Here is a 15,522-nt window from a genome sequence, read left to right on the forward strand (position 1 = left end):
GACTGTATCATCAGATTCTGTTTGATAATCTACCAGTGAAGGGGAAAATGTTAAGTACTCATATAAGACACAGAACTATATGGGCGTCAAAGGACACGTGATCACAACCGTAATCCTGTTGCAGGATGGAACCTGATAAAGAAAGTTTGCTTACCTTGCTCTAGGTGCTGTACTGGACCCTCCTCCTGCCCCAGAGGACAAAGGTGAAAGCCAGCTCCGGCTTCAGACACCAGACCAGGACTCCTTCCTTACTCCCTTCATTCCCTACCCCCTCCTCTGACCCTTTTAAAATATTTTTTTTTGTTTTGTTTTGTTTTGTTTTGTTTTGTTTTTACATTTATTTTTGAGAGACAGAGCATGAGCAGGGGAGGGGCAGAGAGAGACACACACACAAAATCAGAATCAGGCTCCAGGCTCCGAGCTGTCAGCACAGAGCCCAATGCGGGTCTCGAACCACAAACCATGGGATCATGACCTGAGCCAAAGTCAGACGCTTAACCAACTGAGCCACCCAGGCGCCCCACAACCCTTTTAAACTCCAGTCAGGCAGGGCTGAATAGAAAATGCAGAGTTTTATGGGGCACCTGGGTGGCTCAGTCGGTTGAGCATCCGACTTTGGCTCAGGTCATGATCTCGTGTCTGTGAGTTTGAGCCCTGTGTTGGGCTCTGTGCTGACAGCTCAGAGCCTGGAGCCTGCTTCACATTCTGCGTCTCCCTCTCTCTCTGCCCCTCCCTCTCTCTCTCTCTCTCTCTCTCAAAAATAAATAAACATTAAAAAAAATAAAGAAAATGCAGAGCTTTATATGGTAGTGTATTTAAAGTGTTTTAAAATCTCACATCAATACCTGACTATAAAACAAAAACAAAACCCAAAACCTGACTAAAATATGCTGCAGAAACTGACCCAAACCAAAGAAATATAAAGTCCATTGACCTTTTTAGTTTTCTAGGAAAAGGAGAAAGTCAGTCATTTAATCATTCTTTTCCGTTTGTTCTGAAGGATTTTAATTCTACAAGCAAATTAAGGTTCATTGAAAATAAAAGCTATTTTTGTTACTTTTTTTTTTAAAGCTAAACATTCTCCACCTTTCTCTAGAAAACTTTTCTGAACTTACATGCCTATGAAGCATAAAATTGGAATTACAGAAATGTTCATGGTTTTTAATCTCTCACCTTCAAATTGCTTTCATTTTCTCTGTTTTTCCTCAAATGACCATGTTAAATAATGCCTTAAGAGCTTTGTTTTTTTCTCCATAGTTGAGGGAGGCCCCACACTACTAACAGAAAAAAAAGTATCTGTAATGAAGCATTAGCTTGAGAAAACTTACCTCTACCTTGGCTCCAGACCAACTTGGATTTCCGATTCTTTGAGCAGGTCAGTGATTTGGGGAACCAGTAAAAGAGCCGGGCTATTCTTCTGAAGGTCTTGTTGAAGTCACTTCTTGTGGCCATAGCTAGAACTATGCATGTTCCAGAATGACTCCCTACAGAGGGCATGCATGGATGAGGAAAACACAGTAACACCCACATATGACACTTTGGCTGTGAACTCTATTCCAGCCAATATGTCTGGGGACCACCTGTTAGCCCTAAATCCCCTTCCCCTGTCATTCCTTTGGTTTGTCCTTTAGACCTTAGCCCTCATAACTAGAAACTGTATTAATAGATGTTCTTTCTAAAGAAAGAGTTTTAAGCTTCAGAAACTCTAACCTATTGTAACACTTGGTAATTTTTAAGCACAGACTCCCCACACCCTCCCGCCCCTCCCCCTTCATAAGAAGTTACATTCACAGAGGAACAAAGTAACCGGTATCCACTAAACTCAGCATCCGGGGGAATCTCAGCGGCAATCTGTGGGACTTGGTGGTGATTAACAAGCTGCCTCCCAAAGCAATAGCCTAGGTCACGTTTCCCTGTACGAATTAAAACATGTTTTATTTTGTACAAACTGAAATTTTTTTCCAGTGAAAAAACGGTATGTGTTTTAAACTGGGGCAGGAATGGATCCCAGAAAAAAAAAGTTTGACGGATCCTTACAAGCCAAGAAATGTGTAAAAGAACAAGATTTTTTCCCAGGGTCCTATTTTAGAATTTAGCCCTTTGGTGAATCTCTCTCTAGACCTTTGCCCTTATTGCATATTAGCTCAGCAGACACCAATGTCTAGCTGTCTATCAAGCAACTGGCACTGACGTTCCCGTCATCACACCTGAAGACACCAGTCTAACCACTGGTCCTTGCGCCTTCTGTTTATGCGGAAAGAAGCTTATCACAGCTTGCTTAGTCCCTAAACATCCTGATGTAACGTCTAGGCTGTGCTTGTTTGTTTTTAATGTTTATTTTTTGAGAGGGAGAGAGGGACAGAGCGTGAACAGGGGAGGGGCAGGGAGGGAGGGGGAGACACAGAACTTGAAGCAGGCTCCAGGCTCTGAGCTGTCAGCACAGAGCCCAGTGTGGGGCTCAAACTCACAAGCCGTGAGATCATGACCTTAGCCAAAGTCAGACGCTCAACCGACTGAGCCACACCAAGGCGCCCCTGGGGTATGTTTTATACATCACACTACATTTCTGGTGCTGACTTATACTCTAAGTAACCCAAATGCTATTACCAACTTTTATTTCCAGGTCGGTGTCTTTGTTTTCTATCCCATTTTCAGTATTCCTTAGGAAGTTGGATTTTGAGTGCTTCTCTAGGTGACAAGTGGGGAGGAAGTCCAACTAAAAACAACAGTGTAAGACTTTTGCAGGTTCTTCAGTTTTTTTGTTTTTGAAGTAATCTCTACTCCCAACATAGGGCTTGAACTCACGACCCCAAGATCAAGATTTGCACGCTCTTCCAACTGAGCCAGCCAGGCGCCCCAACTTTAGTCTTCTTAAAAGTGGGATGTAGGGTGGTGGATCCAGCTAAAACAAGAGTTTTACAACTTCTTTATATTTTCAACACTTCTCAGTTTTAAACATTTGAGTAAATTTCCCTCAACACCTCCTGAAAGACAAAGCATAATGCGTAATAGGCACTTCTGAGTGGAGTGAAATCAGAAATAAAAGGTTAGTCCTGATTGTGACTGTGATTCTGAAAGGAGAACAGACTTTTTTTTTTTTTTAACATTTATTCATTTTTGTGAGAGAGAAAGAGAGAAAGAGAAAGAGAGAGAGACAAAGTGCCAGCAGGGGAGGGGCAGAGAAAGAGGGAGATACAGAATCCAAATCTGAAGCAGGCTCCAGGCTCTGAGCTGTCAGCAGAGAGCCTGATAAGGGGCCCGAACTCACGAACTGTGAGATCATGATCTGAGACCAAGTCGGACACTTAACCCACTGAGCCACGCAGGCGCCCCAGGAGAATAGATTTTTGATATTTCAGTGGAGATTGTTTATTCCTACTGATAGTGCCTTTAATTCCAAACAACTTACTTATTTTTAGCATAGAACACGAAAGTGAACCTAGTCACTCAGAAACCTCTCTCTCAAAAACAAACAAACAAAAACAGGAAAACAAGAAAAATCCAAGATTATTATAATTTCTTTCTGGTTAATTTACTGACAAATATATTTTAAAGAAGAATTTTGAGGAAAAGATCTTTTGTATCTAAGAAGAGGCACCCTGCTTGACAAAGTGTAAGGAGGTCTATAAGCCACTAATACAGTATTTGGCAGTTTCCAAAATAATTGAACCTGGAACTCCAGAAGATGTTATGGGATTATTTTTCACATCTCTTCCCTAACCACTAATTCCTTTTTTATTTACTCAAAAATATCTTTTTTCCCATATGCTTTACGTTCACTTATTTCATTTTTATTTCTTCTGGTGTTAGAACTATAACCTGAGGCACCTGGGTGGCTCAGTCAGTTAAACGTCCAACTCTTGATTTAGGCTCAAGTCACATGTCACGATTTGTGAGATCAAGCCCCACCTTGGGATCTGCACTAACAGCACAGAGCTGCTTGGGATTCTCTCTCTCCCTCTCTCTCTCTGTTCCTTCCCAGCCTTTTCTCTCTCAAAATAAATAAATAAACATTAAAATAATAAAAAAAAAAAGAACTATAACTTATGTGAAAAACTAAATCCACTAACTATATACCGTTTTTATATCATTAATCCCTACCGTTTGAAAATATATCCTAATATGGAAAAAAGACTACTAGACTGGAGATGCAACTTATTAGGTTATTATTAGGTTAGCAGAGTAGCATCACCATGTATTTATTAACTTAAAATGTTCTGAAAGAGGGTTATATTTTTGAAGGTAAAATATTAAAAAGCAAGAATGCTTGGTTTCCATGTTGCTGTAATGGGGAATAAAACCTTAACTCTTGACCAATATTAACACGGAATGGATTTGCTCTTAACAATACAGCTCCTAAAATTTCAGTCCCCGCAGCAAGAGTTTGTTTATTGGAGATCTTTTCCAGAGGTGCTGAAAACTAAATCTGCAAACATATTAAGGAATCACATAACCTGGTGTTCAGTGATATGCAGATTTAAAAATGATACAATTAAATACACGTGTGTCAGATAGTCGGATGGAAAATTAAAATCAAGAGGGATTTAACAGATAGCCCCTCCCCCCCCACAAACTCTAAGCCCGGACAGGTGGTTGACAGAGACCATTTACCTACTTGTGCATGTATGTCTAGAATGCATACAGATGATGCTTAAAATTCTCCACTACGATAATGCATTGCGATTTCAAATTAAGTCCTAATCCATTTTCAGTTTTCCAATGCTCATGGGAGTCGAATTTATTCAGTCTTTGGGACGTGGTATCTTTGTGATACGCAGGTTGTGTACATGCACACTTCAATCATCTGGTAAATCAGAACCCATAACCAAAACCACACCCTTGTTGGAGAAATAATTCCTTGCTGAACATACTGGGTAGATTTTTCAAAGAGAATGTTCTGTTTAGATTTGTATACATTTATGGGAGAACTTATACTAAACTTGGAATCAGACTTAGAAGAGAAACAAAACTGTCCATATATCCAACAGTCTGAGAATAACTTACCATCACCATCGATATTCTTTCTTTCAAAAGACACCTTTTGTTTCTCAAACTGTTGTACACAGAAAAATACAAATTCTTTACATTAAAATTGAGAAATTTATTGATATTTTTTCATGATGGAGTAAGCAGAATTAAATTAAACAAGAAATATACAGCTTGAAACAGTGGAAATAACCCTAAAATTTTTTATGACAGTCATACACTTATGGCCAAAATAAAATGAATAGTTTTTAATAATTAAATCACTTTAAAAATTTTGCTCAATAATTTATCTGAAATTAAAGAGACGTGAGGATAACTGGGATCTGGGCACCTTGTAAAATGAAATAATGTCACTTTATCCTTCCCCCAAAATTGTGATCCTAGTAAAACAGTGGTTTGGTTCTGCTCTTCGCCCAGAGAAGCCACTTCTCCATCCTATCACTTACAAACCCGTCAACTATCAGTCTTTTCTGATTTGTAAGGATGACAATTTTGGTTCCATTTAAAAAATGTTTCCAGTAGGCAGGCGGAGAAACAACCCAGTTAGCCTTACTCCAGTATTTCAACATATCAGTCATGGCTTTCTTCTAGTGCTCACTGAGGTCAAATGTCCTCATATAATTATAAATGTTAAAAGGTAAAATTACATCTTAACAGCAGCCAAAAATTTATATATTTTCTTGTGTATTTACAATATTGTACATATTTACATGACCACATCAAATACTGAATTGTAGAAATAAGAGACCACTTATAGAGGCACTCATTTAATGAATGTCTCAGCATTATTTTCTTGTGCAAACTAAAACTGTTCTCGAACTTCCCAGAAAGCTAAAGACAGTCAACATTGCGAAGGCCGCCATCCATGGTTAAAGAGCCAAACCTAAAACACAGAAGAAAACAGGAAATCTCAGAAGATTCATTTATTTGGCCTGCAACATTTTAAAGAGTATATAGGGTACTTTTCAGATGAATAAACTGTTATTTAAGAGTTTAAGCAACTGGGGTGCCTGGGTGACTCAGTCGGTTAAGCAGCCGACTTCGGCTCAGGTCATGATCTCACGGTCCGTGAGTTCGAGCCCTGCGTCGGGCTCTGTGCTGACAGCTCAGAGCCTGGATGGAGCCTGTTTCAGATTCTGTGTCTCCCTCTCTCTGACCCTCCCCTGTTCATGCTCTGTCTCTCCCTGTCTCAAAAATAAGTAAAACGTTAAAAAAAAAAAATTAAAAAAAAAAAAAGTTCAAGCAGCTATGATGTCCCCAATTTTTACTGAAACACGGTGGTATTATTATAAATATGTGAAAAAAATACCAATTAGTGGCTTGGGAGACTTCTTAGGAGAAAAGGCTGAATGATGTGATCTAGAAAGTATTAGAAACAATTGGACAACTTCCTTTTGGTGGGGTGGGATTTAGAAAAGCGAAGATAAGGAGTTGGGAGTAGGTGAGACATACTTAACGGAGAGTAAATTATGTAAAGTTAAGTAAAGCGACCTTGCTACAATGGAATGTTATTTTGGGGACTAGTGGGAAATGAAGGTGAGTGAATAGGCTGGCCAGAGGATTATATCCTGGGATTTCAAGTATGAATTTAGATTTGACCTTTTAGGTAAGAAGAGTTTAGAAATTGTTGGGCCAAAGGAGTGGCATGGCATGATTAGACCTTTGGCTGTACTAGCCCATGACAGATGGGAAAGGCCTGGGCTTAGGAAGATAGATAATATGTTATCACCACAGCTCACATGTGAGGGGGAAAGGGGGTCTGATGAGGCTGAGAGGGGGAAAATGGAAACATTTTGAAGGAAGATCACCAAACTAACGAAAGGCAATAAAAAACAGTGTCTAAAATGACGTATGTTCACAGAAGCAGAAGGAAAGGTGGTTCCTTTGAATAGAATGAGGAAATAGGAGGGGAAACTGAGCTGGGAAGGGTGGTATTATGTGATTTTTAGATAGGAAAGAAATAAAGTGATAAGGAGATACCCATGTGGAGACAGTGCTCAAGACCCGGATTCCATTATTAGTTCTGGCACTAATCCGTACATAGTCCTTTAACATTTAAGTTACGATTACACCATGTCATATCACCCATATTGTTACATAAACTTGCAAGTAAAACGGGAAAGTGACTTATGGGACTTGCTTTGGGCAGTGGGGATTCCATGTCATACGACATAAGAAAGTGAGTATAAAAGCTTGTTAAAAGCATTACTTAATAGTCTCTTCTCCTTGCTGATATTTAGCTAAGGTTGTAAAGAAACTAAATCGGGCACTAAAAAAAAAAAATTACTATGTAATTGCTATAAACTAATACAAAAAAGATTTTAAAACCAACAGGCAATTCACACACACATATACATTTGAATAAACAGGGGCGCCTGGGTGGCTCAGTTGGTTAAGCGTCCAACTCTTGTTTGGGCTCTGGTCATGATCTCACGGTTCATGAGTTTGAGCCCTGAGTCAGGCTCAGTGCTGCTGGCGTGGAGCCTGCTTGGGATCCTATCTGCCCCTACCCCACATGCTCTCTCTCTCTCTCTAATATATAACCTTAAAAAAAAAAAAAAAAGTGGGGCGCCTGGGTGGCTCAGTGGGTTAAGCGTCCGACTTCGGCTCAGGTCATGATCTCACGGTCCGTGAGTTTGAGCCCCACGTCGGGCTCTGTGCTGACAGCTCAGAGCCTGGAGCCTGTTTCGGATTCTGTGTCTCCCTCTCTCTGACCCTCCCCCATTCATGCTCTGTCTCTCTCTCTCTCAAAAATAAATAAACATTAAAAAAAAAATTAAAAAAAGAAAAGAAAAGAAAAAAATTTGGGGTGCCTGGGTGGCTCGGTTGGTTGAACGTCCAACTCTTGATTTCGGTTCAAGTCATGATCTCAGTTTCCCGAGTTCGAGCCCCATGTCAGGCTCAGCTCTGACAGTGCGGAGCATGCCTGGGTTCCTCTCTCTCCCTCTCTCCCATATGCATTCTATCTCTCTCAAAATAATAAAACAATAAAGAAAAAAGAAAAAATTAATACTTATAAAAATTTAAATGTGATGCTCTCTGACCCAGCAATTCCACATCTAGAAACATCTAGAAATTGATCCCTCAAATATTCTTTTTTTATTTTACTTAAACTAAAAATAAAATTTTTTTAATGTTTTTATTTATTTGAGAGAGAGAGACAGACAGAGTGCAAGCTGGAGAGGGGCAGAGAGAGAGGGAGACACAGAATCTGAAGCAGGCTCCAGGCTCTGAGCTGTCAGCACAGAGCCCGATGTGGGGCTCAAACTTGTGAACTGCGAGACCATGGCCTGAGCCGAAGTCTGATGCTCAACTGACTGAGCCGCCTAGGTACCCCTATTTAAACAATTTTTATTTATTTATTTTTTAAACTTTATTTATTTATTTTGGGAGAGACAGAGAGAGTGTGAATGGGGAAGGGGCAGAGAGAGAGAGAGACAGACAGAGAATCCCAAGCAGGTTCCGCACCATCAGTGCAGAACCCACGAACCGTGAGATCGTGATCTGAGCTGAAACCAAGAGTTGGACACTTCATTAACTGGGCCACCCAGGTACCCCAAACAATTTTTTTTAATATTTGTTTTTGAGAGAGAGAATGTGAGCAGGGGAGAAGCAGAGAGAGGGAGACAGCTGTGAAGCAGGCTCCACACTGTCAGCACAGAGCCCGAGGAGGGGCTTGAATCCACAAACTGCGAGATCATGAGTTGAGCCAACGTCAGACGCTCAACCGACTGAGCCACCCAGGTGCCCCTAAACAATTTTTTTTACCAAAATTTATCTATTTTGAGAGAGTGAGCAAGCAGGGGAGGGTCAGAGAGAGGGAGAAAGAGAATCCCAAGCAGGCTCCTCACCGTCAGCACAGAGTCTGATGTGGGGCTTGAACCCACAAACTGCAAGATCATGACCCAAGCCGAAACCAAGAGTCAGACGTTCACGTGACTGAGGCACTCCAATCTCTCAAATATTCTTACACAAGTACATGAAGGTATACATACAAATAAGTTCACTGAAGCATGGTTTATAATTGTGAAAAATTAACACAACTTAAATGCCCAACAAATAGGACAGCCAAATAGATACGGCAGAGCCATACACTAGTCTATTAGGCAGCTGCTGAAAATGAGAAAAAAGAAGCGCCTGACTAGCTCAGAGCATGCAACTCTTGATCTTGGGGTTTTGAGTTTGAGCCCTACATTGGGTGTAGAGATTACTTAAAAATAAAATCTTTAAATGGGGTGCCTGGATGGCTCAGTTGGTTAAGCATCTGACTCTTGATTTTGGCTCAGGTCATGATCTCAGGGTTGTGGGACTGAGCCCCACATCAGGCCCTGTGCTGAGCATGGAGCCCACTTAAGATTCTCTCTCCCTCTCCCTCTGTCCCCCCTCTGCTTGCTCTCCCTCGCTCTCTAAGAAAGAAAGAAAGAAAGAAAGAAAGAAAGAAAGAAAGAAAGAAAGAAAGAAAGAAAATGAGAAAAAAATTGAGCTATATATATGGACATGAAAAAGTACCGGTGATATAGTCTTAGATGAAAAAAGACTAAACCAGTATGAACAGAATGATCCCATTCACATAAAACGTACATGCACAACAAACTGTTAATAGTAATTACTTCTGCAGGGGTGGAAGGGGATCATGAGAAAAGGCAGGTAGAGCCTTTCATTTCCAAATTTTTACAATCATATATTGTAGGAAATCTTTATAGAATGTATTCTAAAAACTAATTCATTGAGAAGAAATTGATAGCTAAGTGAAATTAGTCAGAGAAAGACAAAAATCATATGACTTCACTCATATGAGGACTTTAAGAGACAAAACAGATGAACATAAGGGAAGGGAAACAAAAATAATATAATAAAATGGAGGGGGACAAAATGAAGAGACTCATAAATATGGGGAACAAACTGAGGGCTGCTGGAAGGGTTGTGGGAGGGAGGATGGGCTAAATGGGTAAGGGGCATTAAGAAATTTACTCCTGAAATCACTGCTTCACTATATACTAATTTGGATGTAAATTAAAAAAAATAAAAAATAAAGTTAAATTATAAAAAATAAAATAAATATATATATGTATAAAAAAAAAGAAAAACTTGATAATACTACAGAAGTGAATAGGTCACCTGGCTGGCTCATGGGTAGAGCGTGCAACTTGACCCCAGGGTTTTGGGTTTAAACCCCACATAGGGTGTAGAGATTACTCAAAAAAAAAAAAAAAAAAAAAAAAAACACACCAAAAAACAAGTGTCAGGGCATCTGGGTGGCTCAGTCAAAGTTGAGCGTCCAGATCCTGATTTCGGCTCAGGCTGTGATCCCAGGGTCATGGGATCAAGCCCTGCATTGGGCTCTGGGCTGAGTGTGGAGCTGCTTAAGATTTTCTCTCTCTTTCTCTCTCTTCTCTCCCCCTACTTGCGCTCTTTCTAAAATAAAAAATTAAAAAAAAAAAAAAGAAAAGAAATGTCAAATAACTTTCTGCACATAGCTAAAAAATCATGTGACTTTCTGACAATCTTTCCAAACTACAGGAAACTTTTTTTGGTTCTTTTATTTGCGAGAATAGTTCCAGGGGGGATAAGACTGTATGAGGAAGTAGGAGGCTAGATTCCAGCTCCAGCTCACCTCTTAGGGTGTGAACTTCAGTACCTGTGAAACATGGATAGAGACTGTCTGCTTAGCTACTGTACGAGGCTGGAATGCATGCTGAGCAAGCTTACGCAGTGTGAAAGTGCCCTGCAAGCATATAAAACGTCACACAAGTGTGAAGTACTTTTATTAGTATGCTGGGAATTAGAGAACATATCGATAAGCACATAAGGGCTTCAAAGAGAAGGGTTCTTACTAGAAAGCCAAATATTCCTTAACTTCCCTGAGGAACTGGGACGAGGAAATAGCATTCAAAAGTGGGTTTACTGGCTCTGGGTGTTTTCCAATTCTCTCTCTCCCTGATCTATGAGGATTTTTTTTTTTTTTTTTAAGTTTTATTTAAGTAATCTCTACACCCAATGTGGGACTCAAACTTACAACCTCAAGATCAAGAGTCACATGCTCTTCTGCCTGAGCCAGCCAGGTGCCCCTCCCTGATCTATGAGGATATGTAGGAAAAATGTTCTCTCTCTCTCTCTCTCTCTCTCTCTCTCTCAAAAATAAACAAACATAAAAACATTTAAAAAAAAAAAGAAAATCACAGAGCAGAATGGCATTTCCATTACTCACCTTTCTAAAATATGATTATTTTCAGCAAGTTCTTTAACCACTCCTTCCATCTCTTCCTTTAATTTCTTCATACTATACAAACAAAATAAGAATGTCTCTGCTCAAAAAAGTATGCAAATGTTTTAGAATTACACCATGTTTTAGTTCTCTTGATTGAAGTAAGCCATTAAATACATTAGCAAGTTGGGGCGCCTGGGTGGCGCAGTCGGTTAAGCATCCGACTTCAGCCAGGTCACGATCTCGCGGTCCGTGAGTTCGAGCCCCGCGTCAGGCTCTGGGCTGATGGCTCAGAGCCTGGAGCCTGTTTCCGATTCTGTGTCTCCCTCTCTCTCTGCCCCTCCCCCGTTCATGCTCTGTCTCTCTCTGTCCCAAAAATAAATAAACGTTGAAAAAAAAAATTTAAAAAAAATAATAAAAAAAAATACATTAGCAAGTATAGTCACCACAAATACCAAAAATTTCAAAATAAAAGAGCAAGATCACAAACTGAAATAAAAATGAACAGAAACATAATAGTTACCAAATAATAAATTTCTTACCCAAGAGTCATTTCCACTAATGTATTAGAACATGGATAAACTGGGGTCATGGTATGTTTGATTCCACTGGAGGCTGCAAACATTTTTTGAGGCAAAGTTTCTTGTAACTAAAACATCGAAAAAAATTCACATCAATCACTGAACGAAGTACAAACTACAGATCTTACATCAAATGTTCCAGGTTTATTAAGCCCTTTATAGCTTTTAAATTTTAATTTCAAAACCATGAATGATACAGTACTTAAGTGAATACTCTAAGAAAATCTTCTCTTTTCTTTTGAAAAAAAATTTTTTTAATGTTTTATTTATTTTGGAGAGAGAGGGAGACAGAGTGCAAGTGGGGGAGGGGCAGACAGAGAGGGAGACACAGAATCCGAAGCAGGCTCCAGGCTGTGAGCTGTCAGCACAGAGCCAGATATGGGGCTCGAACTCACCAACTGTGAGACCACGACCTGAGCCTAAGTCTGATACTTAACCAGCTGAGCCACCCAGGAGCCCCTAAAGAAAACTTTTCTTATAGATAAAAGAATGTTCTAACATATGCTTTAAAATTTTTTAAAAAATATTTTATCATAGGCTTTTAGGGGCGCCTGGGTGGCTCAGTCAGTTAAGTGTCTGACTTCGGCTGAGGTCATGATCTCACGGTTTGTGAGTTCGAGCCCCGCGTCAGGCTCTGTGCTGACAGCTTCGGATTCTGTATCTCCCTCTCTCCCTATCCCTCCCCGACTAGTGCTCTGTCTCTCTTTGTCTCTCAAAAATAAATAAATGTAAAAAAAATTTTTTTAAATATTTTATCATATGCTTTTAATTGTAAGACATCTAAGTTCTGAAAACTTGGCTCAAAACACATATTACAAATGAGTAAACAGAACTGAATACAAGGCAATTTATGTCCTATTTCTCCCTTTTCAATCATTTCAAACTGAGAAGAAATACATTTTTTTTCCTAGTAGGAAAAAGATGTTTTCTAGATACTTTTCATAGTCATACCTCATTTGTATAATCTTGATACTTCGACACTTCTTCTTCAATATCAAAACACTGATTAGTTAGTGATAATAACTGTTTCCTAAGATGAAGCATCTTTCTGAAAACCAAAAAGAATCAATAAGCAGTCTAATATCAATGTTACTTAAAAAATACAACATTCACTGAATTGTACATTGTGCAGTCAACCACAAAGCTTACTTACCTCATCCATTCTTCTGACTTATCCAAAAATGCCTCGTATTTTTTAACACATTCGTCTGTAAAATGGGTCATAGCTTTTGTTGCATGGTAATACAGTTTTTGCCTATAATTTAGAAATAATCATAGGTTTAAACCAATGTCACGATTTCTACTTCCAATATTAAAAACTTTTCAAACATATAAAGCTTATGTTTCTTAATAATGACTGTTACGGCTTTAGAATATTTATAGTAGAAAGCCAAAGGTTTCTAAAATCGACATTATAGCAGCAGGAAGCAAAAGAGAAGGTTCATAAAGGAGAATGGTCACAAATACTTATTCAATGAAGTCAAGGTAAGAAAGTGGTTAAGCCTGGCCTTGTCTATGTTCTTCCTTATTTGTCCTTCTGCAATCAGAGCACGTGAAGCAGAAGACCACCTCCTTATTCTCCCTTCTCTTCAACCTCTCTATCAGGGACCAGACACATGGACCTCAAATATGTACATACACAGTAACAATTCTGTAAAGCTAAGATGAAAATGTATTTTTCATTGTAATTAATTTCAATTTTAAGAGGAATTATATTAATAACATAACCCTGAAAACAATTGTTAAACATAATATGGACACTTACTTATCAAATTTGTGGATCTGTTCTTCATTATAAGCTAGTCCTACAAATAAGAAATATTGCTTCTGTAAATGTAGAATCACAGAGTCATGCAAAAGTTTTTATCTTTTGAAATTATGACTTCAAAAAGGGTAAGAGGGTTTTCTTTTTAAGATTTTATCTTTAAGTAATCTCTACACCCAATGTGGGACTCACAACTGCAAGATCAAGAGTTGTATATTCCACCGACTAAGCCAGCCAGGCACCCCAAAAAGGCAGAGTTTAGAGTAGATGTCACAAACTCATGACTCATGGCTTAGGTATGTAGCCCAATGCTTTCATTTGATCTATACAGTGTCAACATCAAAAAAAAGAAAGAAAAAATTAACTGCCAATATTTAAAATCAGGACATTTTTTTCCTTTAAAAAAAAAAAAAAGATTTATTTATTTATGTGATCTCTATACCCGACGTGGGGCTTAAACCCATGACCCCAAGATCGAGAGTCACACACTCCACCAACTGAGCCAGCCAGGTGTCCCCAGGGTTTTTAATAAGATCTGTACTTCCAGCTTCCCTTGAGAACAGGAAGATTGGGCAATGAATCTGGTGAATCTGAGTAGTGGCACTCCTCCTTAGACGGGGTACTTCCTCTCCTGTCCTCCTGTCTCCAGTGGCCAATCATTTTCTTTTCTATGACTGGCCTCTAGAGATTTTGGAGTTCAGGACCCCTGATTTAAAATTTTCAAAAGATTGTTTTTAGGAATAATTTTTAGTATATTCAACCTCTTTCCCAACAGAATCAAGTCTCTGAAATAAATAACTTAAGGAACCACCCTCAGAAATATACCAAATGAATTCAATTGAATTACAACTAGTAGAATTGATTCATTAGATTAACAAATGGCAAATTTTACTCACTACGTTCTGCTTTGTCTTTTTTGAACTGATAGTAAATCTCTGTGATGCAATTTAGCAGGACTTGTAGCTTTTCTACACTATATAAGAAAAAAAATCCAAGTAAATTATATAAGTCAATGTGAAAAAGGACATTTAAGAATAAGAGCAGAAACTACCAATAAAGTTATATAACCTACTGTCTATCTTTTGGATGAGTGCCTTCTTGATGGGCCCACACGTCTGCCAACAATCCACCTGGAGATAATCTGCTTTCGATATCCTGAAGACTGGTTTCTATCGTTCCCTGAGAACTGGAAAGCTAAATAAAACCAGTGGGTTCAGATGCAGATCAGCAAAATACAGAAACAATAATCAGAATACCATGAGATCATGACCCGAGCCAAGGCAGGCTGCTCAACTGACTGAGCCACCCAGGTGCCCTGCCCCCACTTTTTAAGAATAATGTTTATTTATTTGAGACAGAGAGAGCACACAATCAAGTGAGCTGGGGAAGGGAAGAGAGAGAGAGAGGGAGAGAGAATCCCAAGCAGGCTCCACACTGTCAGGGTGAACTCATGAACAAGATCATGAGCTGAGCTGAAATCAAGAGCTAGACGCTTAACGACTTAAGCCACCCAGGCGCCCTGAGCATTATGGATTTTAAAGGGAGACTTGAGAGAGACTTTAGAGAGAAAAGGACTTAAAGCAAAGCAGGCACTTGGAAACATCATGAAGAACTTCATGTCAGTAAGGGAATTTAAATATTGTAAGTAGTTCCTAAAGATGGGAAAAGGCTACTCCTTCTCTGGAAATCCTTTAGGTATATCATCTTTCTAGGAAAGCTGAGATCTAATCTGACTAGCAAAGGAATAGGTTATGAACCAATGACTGTCATAATTGTGTAAATACTCACTCTCAACAATTTGGTGTGTATGTCTGAAATTTCACCTAACTCTGCTGCTTCTAGGTTGATCTTCATCAACTTTTCGTATCTGTATGAAAACAAGCATGGAAAAATTCAATGAGCATAATCAATATACAGATTTTTGAATATAAAGATTTTAAAAGATGTTTTATAAATTATACCTGAGTTTTTATTATCGTAACTAT

General features: G+C 39.0%; 1 protein-coding gene across 2 annotated transcripts in view; it reads right to left on the reverse strand.

Annotated features, from left to right (window-relative positions):
• Window positions 1-2,598: 2,598 nt before the first annotated feature.
• TBK1 (TANK binding kinase 1) overlaps window positions 2,599-15,522 on the reverse strand; it is a 52,068-nt gene continuing 39,144 nt past the window's right edge. The window contains exons 13-21 of one of the 2 annotated variants that reach the window (XM_040491523.1): window positions 15,326-15,404; window positions 14,610-14,731; window positions 14,434-14,510; window positions 13,538-13,577; window positions 12,926-13,027; window positions 12,724-12,820; window positions 11,734-11,840; window positions 11,195-11,266; window positions 2,599-2,984 (exon numbers count right to left, since the gene is read on the reverse strand). In XM_040491523.1, coding sequence (XP_040347457.1) covers window positions 2,975-2,984; window positions 11,195-11,266; window positions 11,734-11,840; window positions 12,724-12,820; window positions 12,926-13,027; window positions 13,538-13,577; window positions 14,434-14,510; window positions 14,610-14,731; window positions 15,326-15,404 — 706 coding nt within the window. In that variant the 3' untranslated portion in view covers window positions 2,599-2,974. Of the gene's footprint in view, window positions 2,985-5,086; window positions 5,870-11,194; window positions 11,267-11,733; window positions 11,841-12,723; window positions 12,821-12,925; window positions 13,028-13,537; window positions 13,578-14,433; window positions 14,511-14,609; window positions 14,732-15,325; window positions 15,405-15,522 lie in introns of those variants that run through there. The other variant, XM_040491522.1, reaches the window with a different exon arrangement.

Source organism: Herpailurus yagouaroundi, unplaced genomic scaffold (assembly GCF_014898765.1).
Source record: "Herpailurus yagouaroundi ecotype Mexico unplaced genomic scaffold, PumYag 182, whole genome shotgun sequence".
Taxonomy (NCBI): Eukaryota; Metazoa; Chordata; class Mammalia; order Carnivora; family Felidae; genus Herpailurus; species Herpailurus yagouaroundi.